Raw genomic sequence first — 20,783 nt, 5'->3', positions numbered from 1 at the left:
CATGTGTGTGCAAGTGAGGAGGGATTACTGGATCAGGTCTCTGAGCTCCCGCTCCATTAAAGGATTCAGAGACTGCAGGAAGCCCCCGCACTTCCTGAAGACCCCCCTCCCTCCCCATCTCTAGGATTACTCACAGAGGGTGTAATCAGCCTGCTTTCAGCTCCTCTCCCACCTCCTCCATCACCACTCCCAGCACACACGCACACACACAAACACACAGACGCACACACAAACACACACACACACACACACGTGCACACGCATATACACACACACACACACACGCACACGCACACGCACACGCACATGCACACACACAGACACGCACACACACGTGCACACGCACATACACACACACGTGCACACACACGCATGCACACGCACACACACACACGCACGCACGCACACACACACACACACACACACACACACACACACACACACACACACGTGTGCGTCTCCATGAGGCTTCCTGCCATGCTGGTCACACTGCGGCTGTTACGGAGAGACATGAGCTTCTGACCCCTCTTCTCTGTGCATGCGTGCGTGTTTTTCTATTGCTGAAGACGGAAATTTCCGGTTTTCCTGGACAGCCTTTTCAAAATCGCAAATCCATGTGTGTTTGGGTTTTTTGGGCACCACGCTTCACACATTTAGCAGATCCTGGAATCCAAGGTCACTTTATTGTGCACGGTGAGACTGAGGAGGAGCTCGGTGGAGCTAATACTCCTAGATTCCTGACTGCTTGTGCGTTTTACGATTTACAAAAAAAACGTCCCTGCTGATTAAACTCTCCCGCTTTTTAAGTGCTGCACCCCCCACAGGGCTACACGCACTGACTAATGTTCCAGAGAGACCTCTCTCTCTCTCTCTCTCTATCTCTGTCTCTTCTGTGAGCGGTGGCTGGGTTCCCGCGAAGCCGCTTTTGTTTCTCGGCGTGGCCAATATTGTTCCCGTCCGTTTTCATCTCTACAGCCGCTGTCGGTTGCCAGGAGAGATGCCTTTGAAAGGCTGTCTTGAATTATTTAGCGACTCTGAAATCACAGAGGAGAAGAAGAATGCGTTTTGTTCTGCGCAGACATTAGAGGCCGGCGGAGATGAAAGCGTCCAGCAGGGAATATCTGCTGGAGAGCTGTCTGGGCTTCTCTGGCGCCACACTGCCCTCCGGTGGTCGGGAGAGGGATTGCGCCCTCAGTGCGCCATCACCATTGTGGCTGGTCTCATTGCATTATATTAACGGCATTTGGCAGACGCTCTTATCCAAAGCGACGTACAGTGGATTAGACTAAGCAGGAGACAGTCCTCCCCTGGAGCAATGCAGGGTTAAGGGCCTTGCTCAAGGGCCCAACGGCTGTGCGGATTTCATTGTGGCTACACTGGGGATCGAACCTTTTGGGCCCCAGTCACGTACCTTAACCATTACACTACAGTCATGTACCTTAACCACTACACTACAGTCATGTACCTTAACCACTACATTACAGTCATGCACCTTCACCACTACGCTACAGGCCACCCTGGTCCTCTAGCTCCTGTAATTTGGTCATGCTATGCCCTGTAAATATATAACCTTTATTGGACCAGGAAGTCACATTGTACAAGAGGTTTTCATCTCAAATTATACCAAGCCACAGGGTCAAATAGCAGCATAACAGAATCACAATCACGAGACCATTGCAATACAGTACTATCCATAAGTATGTCGGTATATACCATTCCAAGCACATTACAATTCACACAGTATGACAGAACATAACACATGGTGGTGAAATTTACTTAAAAGAATTGCAGTTAACCGTGCGAACATCCATTATCCTTAATTTACAATCGTTTAATTAAATAATAATCATCGGGTTTGAGCTTAGCCTGCAGCTCGTTCCAGGACCAAGGACCACTGTAGGACGAGCATGCTCTTCCATCCTTGGACTGAAATAAAAACACAGGAGAAGATTTTTTTAAAGCAAACTGTTGGGGTGTTGCTTTTTATCGTCTGACACTTATCAGGATGTCCGCAGGTGCGTCAGGGAGTGTTAATATTTGCCTGAACGGCAATATCCTGCCTGTAATGGCGTATCGATCCTTACCTTATGGCTGATGAGCGCTAAACATGAGAGTGGGACATAACCATCCGCAGGAAGTGCGGGGCTTCGCTGGAGCGTGAAATTCATTGATCCCTCGCAGTGCAGTACGGTAAACGGGCTGTGTTCGGATGCAGGGCTAACAGAGCGGGTAGTCGGTGGTTTGTTTTGTTTGCACAGATACCTTATCGGGGCAGGTTGAAAAACGATTAGCTGTCTCGCCTGCCTCTACTATGGCATCCGCTCTTACCCCCGGGGAGGGGGGGGGGGCACTGTGGATAAACGGCCCCCACCCCCCCTTCCTGTCCTAAGAGCCACGTTCACGTGATTTCAGAAGACCTGTCGCTCTGGCAGAGACAATGTACAATGTACATGTAATTGGGCTGAAGTGACTTGCTTGATTAGACTAAGCAGGAGACAACCCTTCCCTGGAGCAATGCAGGGTTAAGGGCCTTGCTCAAGGGCCCAACGGCTGTGCGGATCTTATTGTGGCTACACCGGGATTAGATCCACCAACCTTGCAGGTCCCAGTCATTTACCTTAACCTCTACGCTACAGGCCACCCCTAGGTTCCGTGTACAGTACACATTCCACAGTGTGAGGGTGAACGTGTGTGTTTTAAGAGCCATGGGGGTTTTTCCTTGCGTGTGTGTGTGTGTGTGGGTGGGTGTGTGTGTTTTAAGAGCCATTGGGTTTTTCCTCGTGTATGAGAGTGTGCGAGAGAGTGTGTGAGTGTGAGTGAGTGTGTGTGTGCCGTTGCTAGGACACACACAGGACTGATTGTGCACTCTCAGTTTTTGGGCACTTCATTAACGGTTTTCCAAATTGATTTCCTCGGCGACCGGGACAACCCTCGCTCTCCCGCTTCCTGGAGGAGACGTGCTCTTCCTGAAAGCACAAATCAGCAAGTCAGCGCCCCTTCCCCTCTGCCCCGGCCTTCGGATTAGCCCTTCGTTATGACTGATTGACCTTCGACCCCTGGTGATGAGCAAGAGGAAGGGGAGGGGCTTCTTGGCCAATCAGATCGGCAGCTCGGAGGCACACAAACGCCAAGCTGAGAGAACAGATTCAGCTCTACTGATGAGAGAACAGATTTATTTAAGATCCAGCTCTACAGACAAGAGAGAACAGTTTTTATTTCAGATTCAGCTCTACTATTAAGAAAGAGAACAGTTTTTATTCAAGATCCAGCTCAACTGACGAGAGAGAACAGTTTTTATTTCAGATTCAGCTCTTCTAATGAGAGAGAGAACAGTTTTTATTTCAGATTCAGCTCTACTATCAAGAGAGAGAACAGTTTTTATTCAAGATTCAGCTCTACTGACGAGAGAGAACAGTTTTTATTCAAGATCCAGCTCTACTATCAAGAGAGAGAACAGTTTTTATTTAAGATTCAGCACTAGGGTAAAAGGTCAAGCCTGTTGTCATGGTGACAGGAAACCCAGGAAGTTGCCACTTGCTCCTCCCATCCTGTGCTGTTACTCGCTGAGAGGAGATGAATAGATGAACAGCAGGGTGCAGGGGTGTCCCATTGGATGGGATCTTCCCCAGCAAGCACCGCCATTGGACAGGGTCCCCCTGTTGAGCATGTTGAGCAACACCATCGCTTCCTTCTGCTTTGAGGTTTTGGGGACACCACACTGCATGGTGTAGTACAGAAAATCTCTCACCTCACCCAACTTAAGATGTACTTTATTGAGCCCCATGGGGTAATTTGTCCTCTATATTTGATCAATCCAAGTTGGGAGTGCAGTGCCTTGGGACCAACTCCAACTGCTCTCTCCCCTTCTCTCCTCTCCCTCTGCCTCTCTGTCTGAGGAAGCAGGTGTAAGGTGGTGTACGTGTGGATCGGGGAGTGTGTGAGGTGTGTGTTTATGTGTGGGTGTGTGTGTGTGTGCGTGTATGATGGGTGTGTGTTTTTATGTGTGTGAGGTGTGTGTGTGTGTGTGTGTGTGTGTGTGCGCGCGCACGTGTACGTGTGAGAGGTGTGTGTGAGGTGTGTGTTTATGTGTGTGTGTGTGAGCATGTGAGTGTTTGTGTGTGAGTGTTTGTGTGTGTGTGTGTACGTGAGTGTTTATATGTGTGAGTGTTTGTGTGTGTGTGCGTGCACGTGTGTGTGTGTGTGTGTGCGTGTGCGTGTGCGTGTGCGTGTGCGTGTGCGTGTGTGTGTGCGTGCGTGCGTGCGTGCGTGCGTGCATGTACGTGAGTGTTTATGTGTGTGTGTGTGCGCGTGTACGTGTGACAGGTGTGTGTGTGTGTACGTGATGGGTGTGTGTGTGTTGATGAGGCTCAGGAAAGCGCTCTTAGAGAGCGCGCTCATTAAACAACGCCGGGCGAGGAAGTCCACGCCAGCTCAGGAAGCCAGCGCTTCTGATAAAGGAAGGTGCTCAGGTCCATCAGCGCCTTTCACAACTGTATTAAAATCTATTTCAGGACATTCACATAACCTAGGAATGTTGTTTATCAGAAACTATTCAGCTTAGAACAGCATGTATATCCTGTGATGGCTCAACAAAGGCTTACAGATTCAAGGACCGACTTTGAAAGATTAAGCCACCCAAAAAGAAAAAGAACCTAATCTCTGTTATCTAAACAAACGCCTCTGAGATAAAGCGTGAAGCCGTGAATTGATTCGACACAGTTCAGCAAGGAGACCCCAATCAGGCAAGCAGATTATTAATATTATTCATGAATTTCTATGATTGCTTTAGTATGATGACTTGCGTGTTTTCACACTGCAGGGGATAGTCAGCTCTGTCTAGCGCATGACTGGAACCTGCAACCGCCTGGTAACTATGCAAGCACCATCTGGGCGGTGAAGTCATAGAAAAATATTTGTATTCAATATTTTCTGCAACCGTGTCATCCCGCACTGTCGCTGTTGACAGTCGTGTGTGTACATGCGTGTGTGGCTCTAGGGCCCTGGTAACCAACCCTGATCCTGGAGATTTAATTAGGGTTGGAGTTACAACCTTCATCGGTGGGCAGCCCTGCTCTAGCCATTGAATGAGGTGTGCTTTGTTAGGTTTTGGAGTGAAGGCCTACAGCACGGTAGATCTCCGGGAACAGGGTTGGGCAGCCCTGCTGTAGCTGTTGAATGAGGTGTGCTTTGTTAGTTTTGGAGTGAAAACCTACGTGATGATCAATCTCCAGGAACAGAGTTGGCCAGCCCTGCTCTAGGTGCTGAATGAGGGGTCGTTTGTCAGGGTTGGAGTGAAAACCTACAGGATGATCAATCTCCAGGAACAGGGTTGGGCAGCCCTTGCTCTAGCTGTTGAATGAGGTGTGGCTTTGTCAGGGCTGGAGTGAAAACCTACAGGACTGATCTCCAGGAACGAGGTTGGTCACCGCTGCTTTGGGGTGTGGGAGGATTTGGGAGGGCGGTATTGCGTGTGTAACTGACTCTACAGCCGCTCGGCCTTCTGGGAGCTCGCCGCGGGCGGCCTGCGGAGCCTCCAGCTCTGCGTCAGGCCTGGGAACACGTCTGCCACGGCCCTGCTTTTACTGCCTCTCCGCTCGTCAGCTTCCTGGATTCCTGTAGCGTTAGCGCCGCGGGTGTGTCCCTGCTACACGCCGCCGTGTAGGGCAGCGGTGTATCACCCTTCCCTCAGACGGGAGGGACTGACCGTTACAGCCTGAGTCAGGTCTCTCTCACTCACACTCTCACACACACACACACTCACTCACTCACTCACTCACACACACACACACACACACACACACACACACACACACTCACACACACTCTCTCTCACACACTCTCACTTACTCACACACATACACACACACACACACACACACACACACACACACACTCACTCACTCACTCACTCACTCACTCACTCACTCACTCACTCACTCACTCACTCACTCACTCACTCACTCACTCACTCACACACACACACACACACACACACACTCACACACTCTCTCTCACACACTCTCACTTACTCACTCACTCACTCACTCACTCACACACACACACACACACACACACACACACACACACACACACACACACACACATGCGACGTCCTGCCTGCACTGCCCCGATTCCCCCACACGGGGCACCATTCGTCAACTGACTGACTGACAGCAGGCTGTCTGAGTGTCCGGCACCTCAGGCTCTGGGGATTGGGTGGACGTAGGGAAAAAGAGAACATTACTATACGTCCAGGGTACATTCCGGAAATTTGGTCCTTGAAGAACAAAAATGTACCTCCACTGTCGCTTCGTTTCTGGGAGTTTGGACTGCCGAACACACCTGTGACAAACACACCTATAAGGCATGTCAGCGGCCCACGGGCGTGGCTTCCTCCGCAGGTTGTGCAGCTCTGCCCCAGGAGGAGAGAAACTGCAGACTGGAGTCTGTCTGTCTGTCTGACCTGCGTGTGTGTGTCCCTCTGGTGCCTGACTCAGCCAAGCTCTGCAGTAAATCTGCCAACAGACCCCACTTGTCTGCGCCTCTTCTCGGCCAGCCAGAGCTCAAAAGAGCCCCAGAACCAACCTCCCTCCACTGGCCAAGGGCAGGGGAGAGACCACAGGAGAGCTGGGAATGTTCCCAAAATGTTCCCAAAGTTCCCAAAATAAGAATAGGAAGACTATATAAATGCAGTTCATCCACTATGTTCTGGATCTGTCTACGGCCGCCCAGAGCCTCTATATTTGCCATCTCCACTTCAGTGTGTTCATTTGAATCTGTGCTGCAGGCGAATATGTAGTAAATATGCATACAAAATTAGCATAACGATGTCATCTTTAACCTTGTGCAATGTCGAGGTCGGGTAATTTTTTTCTGCGTTTTGGGATTGTTTGTAACATGCACTTTGACCGGCTGCATTGAGCTGTGTGTGTTTTTGTGCATGCATTCTATGTGTGTGTGTGTTTGTGTGCGTGCTTGCTCTGTGTATGCTGGTTTGTATGGAGGTGTTGATATACAGTGCCTTGGTATTCAAGTTGAGTTTGGACAGCATGGTAGTGAGTGGCAGTGGGATGGTTTGTATGACCCCCCTCTATCCTCACCCGCTCACGGCTGGTCTTGAGTAGTTCCCCCAGCCCCTCAGTTGCCCCCCCCCTTGTCCCTGAGAAGGGCAGCACTGGCCTTGGACCGACCCGTGCGTGGCTCCCACCCCCCCGGGAGCCCCCAGCCTCTGAGCCCTGCCTGTTGGGAGGGAGGGGGGGGGGGAACGGTCGGCCTGGGCTGCCTGTCTGCTGCCTTCCTGTACAGGATGCTGAGCTCTTCCTGCCCTGGCGCACTGATTGCTGCGCGGCGGTGGTCCAGGGCTCTCTCCCAGGGTCACTCTCCCCAACAAATCATACCCCCTCATACACCCCCAACCCTCGACCCGTCACCCTGTGCAAGTCTGCCCAGCCTAGGATGTCTTCATTTAAAAAAAAAAAAAAAGCCTCAAGAGGATAGTATTTAGCCTGAATGCTAATGTAGCCAGTATGCTAATGGTGCCAGTGTGCTAATAAAACCAGTATGCTAATAGAGGCACTGTGCTTGTAGAGCCAGTGTGCTAATGTAGCCAGTATGCTAATGTAGCCAATATGCTAATAAAACCAGTATGCTAATGCAGCCAGTGTGCTAATGCAGCCAGTGTGCTAATAAAACCAGTTTGCTAATAGAGGCACTGTGTCATGGTGGGAGGTAGTACCCGGTGGGTCCACCAGAGGGCCGAGGATCATTAGTTCCACCTGTTCCTCCTTAACTCCTGGGGAATTACCTTCCCCAAGAGTATTTAAGGCCAGTGCTGACTCCCTTCAGTGCTTTTGTGTTCAACGTTCACACTTACACAAAGCCGGGAAGACACCAGGTAGACTCTGTACTGGTAGAGTCAGGTACGGTGTTGGTTTATTTATCAGAACTCTCTGAGACTACCAAAAAATAGGTAAGGAAGGCGCTCGGTTGTGGTGTTTGTTCACCGACGCCTTCCTGAAAGGTTTTCATTTCTTCCTTTTTGTTTGGGGCTCGTGTGAAAGGGACGTTGTCCCCGCTATTGTATTTTAGTTTGTGTTTTTCTTCCTGAGCTGCGCCTCATGGGTTTTTGTTTTGTGCCTAGCGGTTTTTGCTAGGTTGTACTTTTATTTGGGAAATTCACTATTATTACTCACAGTGCTCACTTCCCAGCACTATATTTGGAAGGTGTATTCGCCCTGTTTTGGGAGGGTTGTTTTTATTTTCTACAGCCGTTTTTTTGGGCTTAATTTCTGTTCTTTCCAATTACCACCTACGGGTTAGTTTCTGTTCCTCTCTGTGTCCCGGGAGAAAGTCTTATTGTTGTATACCACTTCCTGTATTCCTGTATGCCTTCAAGGGTCGAACCTCAGTAGCTACTGGCCCTCCACCCTGCCCCTACCCAACACTCTGTGCTTGTAGAGCCGGTGTGCTAATGTAGCCAGTGTGCTAATAAAACCAGTATGCTAATGGGGGCACTGTGCTTGTAGAGCCAGTGTGCTAATGTAGCCAGTGTGCTAATAAAACCAGAATGCTAATAGAGGCACTGTGCTTGTAGAGCCAGTGTGCTAATGTAGCCAGTGTGCTAATAAAAACCAGAATGCTAATAGAGCCAGTGTGCTAATGGCACCAATGTGCTGCTATTGGAACTGTAAAAATGGTTGCATGCAGTGCAGGGCAAGGCTTGCTCTAAAAGCAGTAAGTTGTGAATATTGGAGGAACAGCCGTGCGAGTTCTGCAGGCGGTCTGTGAAAGGGAAGATGAATTGTCCTGCCCACTTCTGAGGGATGACCTCTCGCAGGCCAAGTTTGACTGCAGCGATTGGAATCAATCGAGTCTGTTAAATTTTGCATAATTCACTTATGAATAATTGTTTCACTTTGCATACTATAGTGCCTCTGGCCCTTACGCTCTTGAACTGGCTGTGAGCACACCTGTCTATGAAGTCTTATGCCTGTGGGGATGAAAAGGTTATTTTTCATCGGAATTTAGATGATATTAAACCTGCTGTAGGCTACGTGAAATATGAATACATGAATTATGCAGCACGTTGAATCAGTAGCCCCGTGATCCGGTTGCATTTCTGGTGAATTCTTCGCCTGTGCGTTAACAGCCCAGTGCCTTGTATTGCCCAGAGAGGGTTTGTGAAGACGGTGCCGATACTGTGGTTAAACGCATTTAAATTTAAATAAATGCCAGTAAAGAGGTGAGAAACTGCGGTGGTCCAGTGGTGAATTTGTGTTGAGTAGGTTTGGAAAACGCTTGGATGAAGGGATAAAATAATTTGAGGCTATCAAGGTGAAATTATTTGGAGGCCATGAAGGTTTGTTATTTTTTGGAGGCCGTCGAGTTCAAGCTGCCCTGTCTGTGTGACATTAAAAACAGTCCAGAAATAACCGGACAAACACCGCTCTCTTCCAGCTGAAATTAAAAATTGGAACACGCATTGTGATTGTGAGTGTGTGTGTGCGCGCGGCGCGTGTGTGTGTGTGTGTGTGTGTGTGTGTGTGTGTGTGTGTGATGTGTGAGAGAGAGAGAGAGAGAGAGAGAGAGAGAGAGAGAGAGAGAGAGAGAGAGAGAGAGAGAGAGAGAGAGAGAGAGAGAGAGAGAGAGAGAGAGAGAGAGAGAGAGAGAGAGAGAGAGAGAGAGAGAGAGAGAGAGAGAGAGAGAGAGAGAGAGAGAGAGAGTGACGCGAACGTGTGTGTGTGTGTAAGCGACTGAACAAGTGAGTGTGTTGAGGGATTGATTAATGGACAGGGAGTTGGGTAGAGAGAGAGAGAGGGAGAGACTGGAACTTGGAGACTTTGTTTGTGTTTCAGTCCCACACTAGCAGCCAACACACTGTTCTCTGCCAGCTAATTAATGTCTTCCTTCCCCCATAGATAGACTCAGAGCTCTGGCAGAGGCGAACACTGTACACACCCCCCCCCCCCTTTCCATGGAGCAGGGGGGCCCTTAGGGATCACTGTGGGGGTCAAAGGTCAGCAGATTTCGGAGAGCAGCAAAAGCAGGGGGGCTACACCGGGCGTGTCTGTGTGCAGGGTATCTAAGCAACCAGGGCACATGTTGTTGCTGAGCACTGATTGGACGGCTGGAAAAGCTCGTCTTGTGGACGTGCAGGTCTTCAGAGAGGTTTTGTTATTGTATTTGTTTGTATTTTTTTTTCAAATCAAAAGGGACTCAAGTAAAACAAGCTGTTCCGGGTTTGACTCAGCTTGTGCAGCTGTTGGGCCCTTGAGCAAGGCCCTTAACCCTGCATTGCTTCGGGGGGGGGGGGGGGGGGTGGGGGGTGGATTGTCCCTGCTTAGTCCCCTGCTTAGTCTTATCAACTGTACGTCGCTTTGAACAAAAGCGTCAGTGAAATAACAAATGATAAATTACATTGTATAGCCGTTAGCCCTGTGAGTGAGGTGCTGTGTCTGTCTGTCTGTCTGTCTGTCTGTATGTATGCAGGCGTGGGTTGAACGTGCTGTGTGTGTGCATGTGTGCGTGTGTGCGTGTGTGCGTGTGTGCGTGTGTGTGTGTGTGTGTGTGTGTGCAGGCTTGGGTTGAATGTGCTGTGTGTGTGTGTGTGTGTGTGTGTGTGTGTGTGTCTGTGTGTGTGTGTGTGTGTGTGTGTGTGTGCGCAGGCGTGGGTTGAGCGTGCTGTGTGTGTGTGTGTGTCCCTGCAGGCGTGGGTCGAACGTGTCTCTGGTGTTGGACATGAGCGCGCTGGGCGCGGTGGAGCCCCTGAGCTGCGTGGTGGCCACGCCCCGGGAGCGGGCGGCGATGGAGTACCTGCACACGGCGGGCCGGACCCTGTCCCGCCAGCAGCTCAGAGACACCGTGCTCAACACCCAGAGGCTGCACGCGCAGTTCGTGGTGAGGTCCTACGTTCTCACGATGCTCTCACCCTCCGTTCTCACGATGTTCTCACCCTACGTTCTCACAATGTTCTCACCCTTCGTTCTCACAGTGTTCTCACCCTTCGTTCTCACAGTGTTCTCACCCTTCGTTCTCACGATGCTCTCACCCTACGTTCTCACGATGCTCTCATCCTACGTTCTCACAAAGTTCTCATCCTACGTTCTCACAATCTTCTCATCCTACGTTCTCACAGTGTTCTCACCCTTCGTTCTCACAATCTTCTCATCCTACGTTCTCACAATCTTCTCATCCTACGTTCTCACAATCTTCTCATCCTACGTTCTCACAGTGTTCTCACCCTTCGTTCTCACAGTGTTCTCACCCTTCGTTCTCAGTGTTCTCACCCTTCGTTCTCACAATGTTCTCACCCTACGTTCTCACAATGTTCTCCCAACACCAGGCCGATGTCACTAACATGCACTGGCTGCAATTCCGCGTTCCGCGGACTCAGACTCAGACATTTCTTTAATTATCTCATTATCAGTGTATAAAACTGGCTTGATGCAGTGATGGACATTATCTAGCTTTAAGGTAGACTAAGAAGTCGGTACAGGTGAGCATTGCTGGGCTGAATGGCCTGTTTTTGTCAGTATATTATGTTTTTTTTATATTGCCACTTTTAATCTCATCAGTTTAATTTGTGAGATGTGTCATAGTAGTTATCCTGTCACTTCCACAAGTGAACACCCTGCAATTCTGTAAAAAAAAAAGTTTTCACCACCTGTGTGTTTTGACTGAAATATTTTGTGTTTTACAGGAAATCCCCATGAATTTTGTGGATCCCAAAGAACTGGACATTCCCAGTCATGGAACTAAGAACAGATACAAGACCATTTTGCCAAGTTGGTATTTTAACATCTAAAAGTCCTCCATTTCAGAATCGACGGTTACACTGTGTGAGACAGGGTGCATTGCTCGGTCGCTGTCTGGGGAGAGGGGCGATCAGCATGCTAGTTTTCCACCAGGGAACCTTCAGTATCCCAAATATAACTCCTGCGGTGGCTTGGATCCTGTGCACACCTTTGTAGCTAACAGGCCCTGATTGGCTGGGGGTTGGGGGGGGTAGGAGAGGGGGGGGGGGGGCACTAATTGTAAAAGAACGGGTTGGAAGGGGCGAGGGTTTTCCGTTGCGAAACTTTGGCAGCCAACCGCCAACCTCGCAGCTGCTGACAGGCCAGAGGAAGAGCTTCATTACCGCCATGTCCCGGGTGGGCGGGGTCAGGGTCAGCGCGTGTGAACCTATAGTTTCCATTGGCACAGGGGGGGTCCGGGGGGGGCGTGGCCAGGCTGAGAACAATACGGTCCGGGGGCAGAACAGACTGTTCTCACTGCAAGAACGGTAGCGTCTTATATAACCCGTCAAGCGCTGTTCCCGATCTTTATCGCTCCCCCCCCCCCCCCTCTCGCACAGAGGAAGGGCAGCTCCCTTATCAATATTGGAACAGATTTGTTCCTTCCCACCCAAAAAAAAAAAAAAAAAACACAAATATACTGGAAGGAACAGAATGTTAGCCTTGTGTAAGACTGCGAGAACTGGCGCACGATCACAGCCAATGGTGCCCAGTCTCCAAAACCGTGCCCGTGTAAACTTCGTAGGAACGGGACGCTCTGTCACTGAATTAGCTCTTTTTTGGGTGACAACTCTCGACTTCCCACTGGTGAAATCCGGGGTTTGGCTTCCTCCTATCAGACCTGCTGAAGAAGGCGGTCGTTTGAAGGTGGTTTAATAACGCAAACAGGCCCCAGGCCTGACGAAGCGAACGAGACCGTTATCAGGGTCACAGGCGTGCTGTGAGCTTCACTTCAGTCCCCAGTCGTCCTTCCCCATCCCGCCATTTTGAACACCGCCGTGTTTGTAACAGAAACTTACTGAAATGGTGGCCTGCACTCTCAGGAGTAAAGGTTGCAAAAAGTGCCTAAAAAGGTACAAATGAGTACCTTGAGTACCAAACTGGGGCAGTACCCTCAAGTTACATACAGTTGTTCCCCTAGCCAGCAATATGCAATACATTTGTAACTTTTTTGCCTGGACGATGTTCTCATTTGTACTGTACTGCACTGTACTTTCAGGGTACATTTGGGCAAATTGATCCTTGAAGAACAAAAATGTACCTCCGCTGTCACTTTCATTCTGAGAGTCAGTGTGGTTGCGCCGGTAACCGGGGAACGCTGTTTTGGTCGTTTTGCAGATCCTCATTCCAGGGTGATCCTGAGGACCAAGAACACGTATGACCCCCTCGGCAGCTATATCAACGCCAACTACGTCAGAGTGAGTGAGCGCCATTTCACCTCTTATTAAAACCATCGGCCCCGGTGTGGCCCCGGTGTGGCCCCGGTGTGGCCCCGGTGTGGCCCCGGTGTGGCCCCGGTACGATTCGCACCGCTGTTGGGCCCCTGAGCGAGGCCCTAAACCCCACATTGCTCCAGGGCATGTTAAAGATGATTTTTCCACCTACAGACAAGCCAACAATCACCCAGAAAGTAATAGTTGCAACAGTTGTATAAATATTCATGCTGATTTCACTGTATGACATATTACCATTCTCTGGGTTCAATTCAACACACTCACACACGACATGTTCCTATATTAAAAAGATACACAAAAGACAATGATGATAAAGTGTGTGATGAAGTGTGTATCAGGTTTTATTTGCAGTACACTAAATGACTGGCAAATTTTCAGTATAAAGATTCACAATGCTTTGAAATCTTGTTTTCGCTGAACCCAGAAAGCCAAACCCATTCCTGCATATGTGGCCTACTGTATTGCTAATATTTCTGGGATCATAACTCAAAAATGAGAATATTCACATTTGATATGTATCAAACCACGAAATGCAGGAATGCTCTGTTTCTGTGAAGGGAGAATCCTCCCATCTAGTTTTGATCAAATGTAGTCATCTGCCTCTTCACGCAATTATTATACAGTGAAATCAGCATGAATATTTATATTCTGTCACAACTGTTTTCTGTGTGATTGTTGGCTTGTCTGTCTGGAAAAATCGACTTTAATATGCTGGGCTATTTCTCAATCTCCTCCTGTGTAGGGCTGTGATACCGTTCTTCAGATGGAGAAATAGGCTTATAGTTTAACAGAACTTGAATAATAGTGTCTGTAAATACACAATGGATCAAATTAAACTTTGTTTCTGTGGTTTAATATCATCACACAGTAAGTTAAATCGATGCCTTGCTGTACATTAACTCACTTAATTATCCTTTGTGTCAGATGTTAAGACATTCTTTCTTTGGTGAAAGGACAATTTCATGCCAGGAGCTATTTCCCAAAGTGCATGTGAAGTCTTCGTGTTCGCCTAAACATACAATAGGCTGGTTTCCTGATGGAGGAAGCTTAAATCGCGTTCTCTTTCCCACCATGGTCTAAATATGATGACACAAAGCCCTTTCCTTTCACACCTCTTGCCCTACCTGCCTGCCGGCCAGAGGTTGTCATGGTGACCGACACGACAACACAAAACACAAACTCAATCCAAATGTTTTTTCCTCTTATTAATCATAGTGTACATTGTTTTTTTTGGGGGGTTTTTTGATTACCTGATTTGATTTCCAGTAAAGTCTACAGTAAGGAATGGAGTGTTCAGGAACTATATCAAAATGCCTGTATTCTAGCTTTATTTTCAAATTAAACACAACGTCTAGGACGCCCGTTTTTCTATTGTGCATTTTGTCTCGGAATATGCAATCAAATCCAGAGACCGCGGAACCCCAGGTATAAACGTCCGCTTAATTTCAAACTGAAATTCGAATTCAAAATGGCCGCCTGGTTTCTGCGGTGATTGATTGTGGTATGAGGAAGCTGAGCCAGCACAGGGGAGCGGTGCCCTCATTAACCCGCGTGTTCTGGAGGACCACGAGCCCTTGAGCCACTGTTATGACAGCTGCTATCCCCACAGGACCCGCTGACCTCTGTGCATTACACCCTCCGTGTTTCAGGTCTCTGTTAATTTGAAGGGTTGTAATTATGACTCCGGTCCATATATGAGAACTGCATATGCGTGTGTGTGTGTAGATCTGACATGATATTCTTTTTGGAGGAAGTACATCTGTTTGGTGGTCAGGGAACCTATCCGTAGTTTTTTTTTTCCCATATTGGTTTAAATTATTGCTTCTCTTCTGAGAAATTTTCAGTGTTCGAAGCACCGTGTGATTTAAAAAGGCGCCACGCTAAATGAAAGCTGATTGGTTGATCGATCGGTTGTCAGTGCATTCAGCGTTATTCACGGCGTTCTGCCGCTGTAAATTTCCGGCAGAATGACGGACGGCACGGCGTTACGCGCTCGCTCCACAGACGGCCCTGCCGCCGAGCTTTGCGTGTGATGACATCACGATAACATCAGCCTTTTCACTGCTGCCACGGTGATTTCGTACCGTCGCCGTACGTGGACGTTATGAAAGCAACATTGGTGTTATGTAAAAGCCTCCCGGTGACTGCTCATGTGTAGACTTCTGTGAGGGGCGGTGTTGAATGTTCTCACTCCAAGCTTGGGAAGGTTTGTTATGGTATGGGGGGGGGGGGGGGCCTTGGCAGGTTGTACAGCCGAAGGAAGCCCCCCCATTGTCCCGCAGTGCACACAACACAATCAGCGCACCTTTCTCCAAGCCTGCGGGAAAAGAGGATGTTTTTTTCGGATAAGGAGGAATCCCCGTGCCAAGAGCTCTCCTGCTCTGCTGGCCTCCCTGACCACACGGAGCGGTGAGGTTACGACAGCAACATCTGAGTTATGTAAAAGCCTCCTGATGACTGCTGATGTGTTGACTTCTGTCATTTTAATGAATTTTCTAAGAGAAAGGGAGTTGGGAGGCTGTGAGGCTACTGGGCTGCAGAGCCGGATTATCCATGCTCATAAAAGCCTAAAAATAAGTGGTACACAGAGATCTGTTAATGGCAATATTTGCAGCCACTTGCTGACCACAGGAGCAATTGCGGGAATGGTTTACATTTTCAATTCCATTTCTGTTTTCAGTTCCCTTTTCGTTTTCGTTTCTTTTCGTTTTCAGTTAACAGAAAGCTGAAACGGGAAGGGAACTGAAAGCGGAAGCAGAAACTGAACTGGAAAAAGAAGTAGGAATGAAAACGGAATAAAGATATATATATATACACTCACGAGCACTTTTACTTTACTTTATCTGCCGTTCTGCAAACAGAAACGCCCTGTTAATGTGAGATGTCAGAGAAAGAATGGCCAGACCGGTCAAAGCTGACAGGAAGGTGACAGTACCGCAAATAACCACACATTACAACAGTGGTATGCAGAAGAGCATCTCTGAACACACAACGCTTCATAACTCTAAGTGGACAGGCTACAGCAGTAGAAGTCGAAGTAATAAGTCTAATAAAGTGCTCGGTGAGTGTATAGGTTGTGATTACGGCAGAACAGGGTCTGCATTGAGCAGTGAGATTTGTTTTATGACAGGAGGAAGTAGCGTTTCAGTGGTTGGGTGGGATCGCAGTTTCTCACAGCCTCTGTGACATGCGCAGGGTTACCTGGGAGATGAGAAGACCTACATCGCCACGCAGGGCCCCATGATCAACACGGTCAACGACTTCTGGCAGATGGCCTGGCAGGAGGACTGCCCCGTCATCGTCATGATCACCAAGCTGAAGGAGAAGAACGAGGTGAGCTCCCCCTTCTGGGGGGAGGGAGTAATGCACCACACACTCTCTCTCTCACAAACACGCACTCTGGGTCTCTCTCTCTCTCACACACACACACACACACACACACACACACATGCACAACACACTCTCTCTCTCTCGCAAACACACACTCTGGGTCTCACACACACACACACACACGTGCACAACACACTCTCTCTCACAAACACACACACTCTCTCACAAACACACACTCTGTGTCTCACACACACGCACAACACACTGTGTCTCTCTCTCTCTCACACACACACACAACACACTCTCTTACACATACACAAATGCGCACTCTGTCTCTCACACACGCACACACAATCGCTCTCTCTCTCTCACACACACACACTCATAATCACAGACACACACTCTGCCTGCCTCACTCACAAACACATACACATGCATTCTGTCTCTCTCTCCATCACACACACACACACACACACACACACACACACATAAACACACAGACACACTCTCACAAAGCGCACACGCACACGCACAACATATCTTGATGGTAATGGATGGTGTAATATGATATAATATTGATTTTGGCATATTTTTGTATCATATCTGCTGTATCTGCATATCTTTATATACCAGGTCTGTAACTGACCCATGCAGTTGTTGTCATACCGTGCCCCCTCACAGCATGAGGGGGGACGGGACCCTCCAAAAAAACACTGTAGAACCGCAGAGCGTGCGCAACGGGGGCCGTTGTCATGGAGACCACATTTTGAGGGCACACAGACGGCCCCCCCCGGGTGCCAGAGAGGCAGAGATACAGGGAGATAAGGGTGCAGTAACAGGGGGGCTGAAAATAGCTCACAATGGTTTTGTGGGAACACCCTGGTCCTCCTGGACCGGCACCAAAGTCAACACCCCGTGCGGGGCGGACACTCCGGGGTGCGCGCCCCGGTGTCCCACGCCTCGGGGGGGGGACAATGGGAGAGGGAGGGGGGGGGCTTTGATGTGGGACTCTGATAACGCTTGACCCATCGCACAATAGCAGTTCTCTAGCTGCGTTCAGAGACGCTGGGGACACAAACCGGGGGGGCGGCGGCGGCGTTACAGCCTCCTGAAGTGCGCTCCGTGAATCTGCTCAGACCCCAGAGCGAGGGATAGGGAGAGAGAGAGGGAGAAAGAGGGAGAGAAAGAGAGACTCGCTTTTCCAGAGCCCTTGAACGTTTGTAGCGCTCAAAGCCGGAGCTGTGTAAGAAGCAGAGCTGTCTCGAGGATGCTGGGAGTCTTCTAACCGAAACACGCGACAGGTGGACACGTTTCCCCTCCCCTTGTACGCCCTCACGCGCGCAGTGTGACACGTGGGTGTCAGCGGTGGACTGGGAGCTCCCGGGAAATGAACCGCCGTTTTTTTTTTTTTTAAACGTCTGTGTTGCAGAAGTGCGTCCTGTACTGGCCGGAGAAGCGGGGGATTTATGGGAAGGTGGAGGTGCTGGTGAACAGCGTGCGGGAGTGCGAGCACTACACCGTCCGCAACCTGACGCTCAAGGTAAGACCCGTCGCCATGACGATAGCCCCCTCCCGAAAAACCGGGGCGAGCCAGGGGCAGATTGCGAATGTCAGTGCCGCTAAACGAACGGCTAACCAGCCCTGACATTAGAGCTGGCTGCAGATTGTGTTGTCAGGAAGGCGCGTGAGGTGTTAAATGTGACCGGTGCTACGTGATGGGACTCGGAAACGAGTACTAGGTGATGCATCCTAGGTGATGCATCACTCGCAGGGGAAACCAGAGATTGTTTTGTTTGATTATCTGTTTATAGGAGCTGTCAGGTCACTAGTGACATTGTTCAGGGCAAAGTGTTGGAGAGACAAGCCAATGGACAATTTATGAAGCGTGCGAGTAAGTGCTTGAACAGAAGCACAGCATTAAAAGCGGCTGCCTTTAAATAACCGACCAGCGAGAGGCAGCTACCATGGAACTGCAGTTTTTCTGAAGCCCGTTCCAGAGCTGAATCCTACAGAAGTGCTGTGAGCACCTTATTGCTTCCTATATTCACATTTTAAATGCAATATATGCTATGGAGATGCAGCCATAGTACTGCTCATTTACTGCAGTCCAAGCCTAATACAGGGTAGAAAGCAGGCAGTATGTATTTCACAACGATCACTGCAGAATACTGAATACTTGCTTGATTATGGGAGATGTTCCTTCGTGTTAAGGACACTTGTGTGTTCACAGGTGTAATTTTTAGGTATTTCTGGGGTCTCTGACTGCAGTGTGTTTGGAAAGAGAATCCTCTGCATGTGTTAGGATGTGCTGTTTGGGATTTTATTTCTTCTTAAGTTCATTGTACCTGTATTCTGTATATGCAAATCTCAAATTCACTGTGTGTGTGTGTGTGTGTGTGTATACATGTGCATGAGTGCATGCCGGTCTGTGTGTATGGCTGGGTAAGTTTGTGTGTGTGTGTGTGTGTGTATGTGTATGTGTGTGTGTGTGTGTGTGTGTGTGTGTGTGTGTGTGTGTGTGTGTGTGTGTGTGTGTGTGTGTGTGTGTGTGTGTGTGTGTGTGTGTGTGTGTGTGTGTGTGTGTGTGGTGTGTGTGCGTGTGTGTGTGAGATTGTGTGTCTGTGAGAATGTGTGTGACAGTGAGAAGGTCTAGCACATCTCTTCCCTCATGCGTTACTGTACGTTTCCTGTGTCAGAGGCGTAGCGTTAAGTGTTACTGTACGTCTGCTGTGTCAGGGGCACAGTGTTAAGCGTTACTGTACGTGTCCTGTGTCAGAGCCTCAGTGTTAAGCGTTACTGTACGTGTCCTGTGTCCCACAGCAGGCGGGGCAGAGCCTCAGTGTTAAGCGTTACTGTACGTGTCCTGTGTCAGAGCCTCAGTGTTAAGCGTTACTGTACGTGTCCTGTGTCCCACAGCAGGCGGGGCAGAGCCGCAGTGTTAAGCGTTAGTGTATGTGTCCTGTGTCAGGGGCACAGTGTTGAGCGTTACTGTACGTGTCCTGTGTCAGAGCCTCAGTGTTAAGCGTTACTGTACGTGTCCTGTGTCCCACAGCAGGCGGGGCAGAGCCGCAGTGTTAAGCACTACTGGTACACCTCCTGGCCCGACCACAAGACCCCCGACAGCGCCCAGCCGCTGCTGCAGCTCATGGCGGAGGTGGAGGAGGACCGTCTGGGCTCGGGCCCCCGGGGGCCCGTCGTCGTGCACTGCAGGTACGGCACCGCAAGGCCCCTACGCCAGGGACCCTCAAATCCGGGGCCCCCCCAAACCCAGCCCTGCTTACTCCAAACCTCCCGGGCGAGGAGCGTGGAGCTGATCGACAGGCTAGCGCGCCGCATGTTAGCCCGGGCTGGAGGGCTTGGAGGGTGAGGGGAGGTGTATGTTCTCCCCGTGTTTGTGTGGGTTTACAACGGGTACTCCGGTGTCCTCCCACACTCGAAGACATGGGTGTCGGATTAGGTGTGCTCCTGCCGTTGCCCTTGACCAAGGCACTGGCCCCAGAACTGGAGTTGGTCCCTGGGCACTGCTCCTAAGTAACTCGCAAATGCAGAGGAGAAATTACCCCATGGGGTTCAATTGTATATCTAAAAATCATCTAGTGTATACTGTAAGTGTGCCAGATTTGTGTTTTAGTGAAAACCTACTGGATGGTAGATCTCCAGGAACAGGATTGAGCAGCCCTATGTTAGATAGTGCCAGTCTTAGACTTGTGTCCCCACTGCCAAACTCTCAGACATGTAAAGTGTCACTTAGGCATGTAAATTGAACCCAACTGACACTCAAAATAAATAAACTTAATAATACATTGGACACCCCTGTGGTAATGTCTATCTTATCCAGAAAGGGCCGGTGTGTGTGCAGGTTGTTGTTTTAGCACAGGACTAAGACAGCTGATTCTACTCATCAAGGTCTTGATGAAAGACCACGATTAGTTCATTCGTATAATCCAGGTGTGTTACTGCCGGGTTTAAACAAAAACCTGCCCCCACGCCGGCCCTTTTAGGATAAGATTGGACACCACTGCATTACAACGTCCTAGTTATGCCTCGTTATTACTCACTCCATGTCCCCGAGTGACCTTGGAACCTCTTCGTTCCGGTGACTCGAGTTTTGTCCTTGCGGACCGATCCCCCCGCCCACGTCCTCTCTCTTCCCGCAGCGCCGGGATTGGCCGGACCGGCTGCTTCATCGCCACGACGATAGGATGCC

At 49.6% G+C, this 20,783-nt stretch overlaps 1 protein-coding gene across 4 annotated transcripts in view; it reads left to right on the top strand.

Annotated features, from left to right (window-relative positions):
• Positions 1-20,783, top strand: part of ptprr (protein tyrosine phosphatase receptor type R) — a 61,657-nt gene that overhangs the window by 34,357 nt on the left and 6,517 nt on the right. For 3 of the 4 annotated variants that reach the window (XM_061229602.1, XM_061229601.1, XM_061229604.1), the window contains 7 exons: positions 10,707-10,896; positions 11,699-11,783; positions 13,131-13,210; positions 16,442-16,579; positions 18,006-18,116; positions 19,629-19,786; positions 20,734-20,783. The exon at positions 20,734-20,783 is cut by the window's right edge and continues 64 nt beyond it. In XM_061229602.1, coding sequence (XP_061085586.1) covers positions 10,707-10,896; positions 11,699-11,783; positions 13,131-13,210; positions 16,442-16,579; positions 18,006-18,116; positions 19,629-19,786; positions 20,734-20,783 — 812 coding nt within the window. The remainder of the gene's footprint in view (positions 1-10,706; positions 10,897-11,698; positions 11,784-13,130; positions 13,211-16,441; positions 16,580-18,005; positions 18,117-19,628; positions 19,787-20,733) is intronic. The other variant, XM_061229603.1, reaches the window with a different exon arrangement.

Source organism: Conger conger, chromosome 19 (genome assembly GCF_963514075.1).
Source record: "Conger conger chromosome 19, fConCon1.1, whole genome shotgun sequence".
Classification (NCBI taxonomy): domain Eukaryota; kingdom Metazoa; phylum Chordata; class Actinopteri; order Anguilliformes; family Congridae; genus Conger; species Conger conger.
Note: the sequence above shows the minus strand (reverse complement) of the source record. Positions and strands in the feature narration are given on the sequence as shown.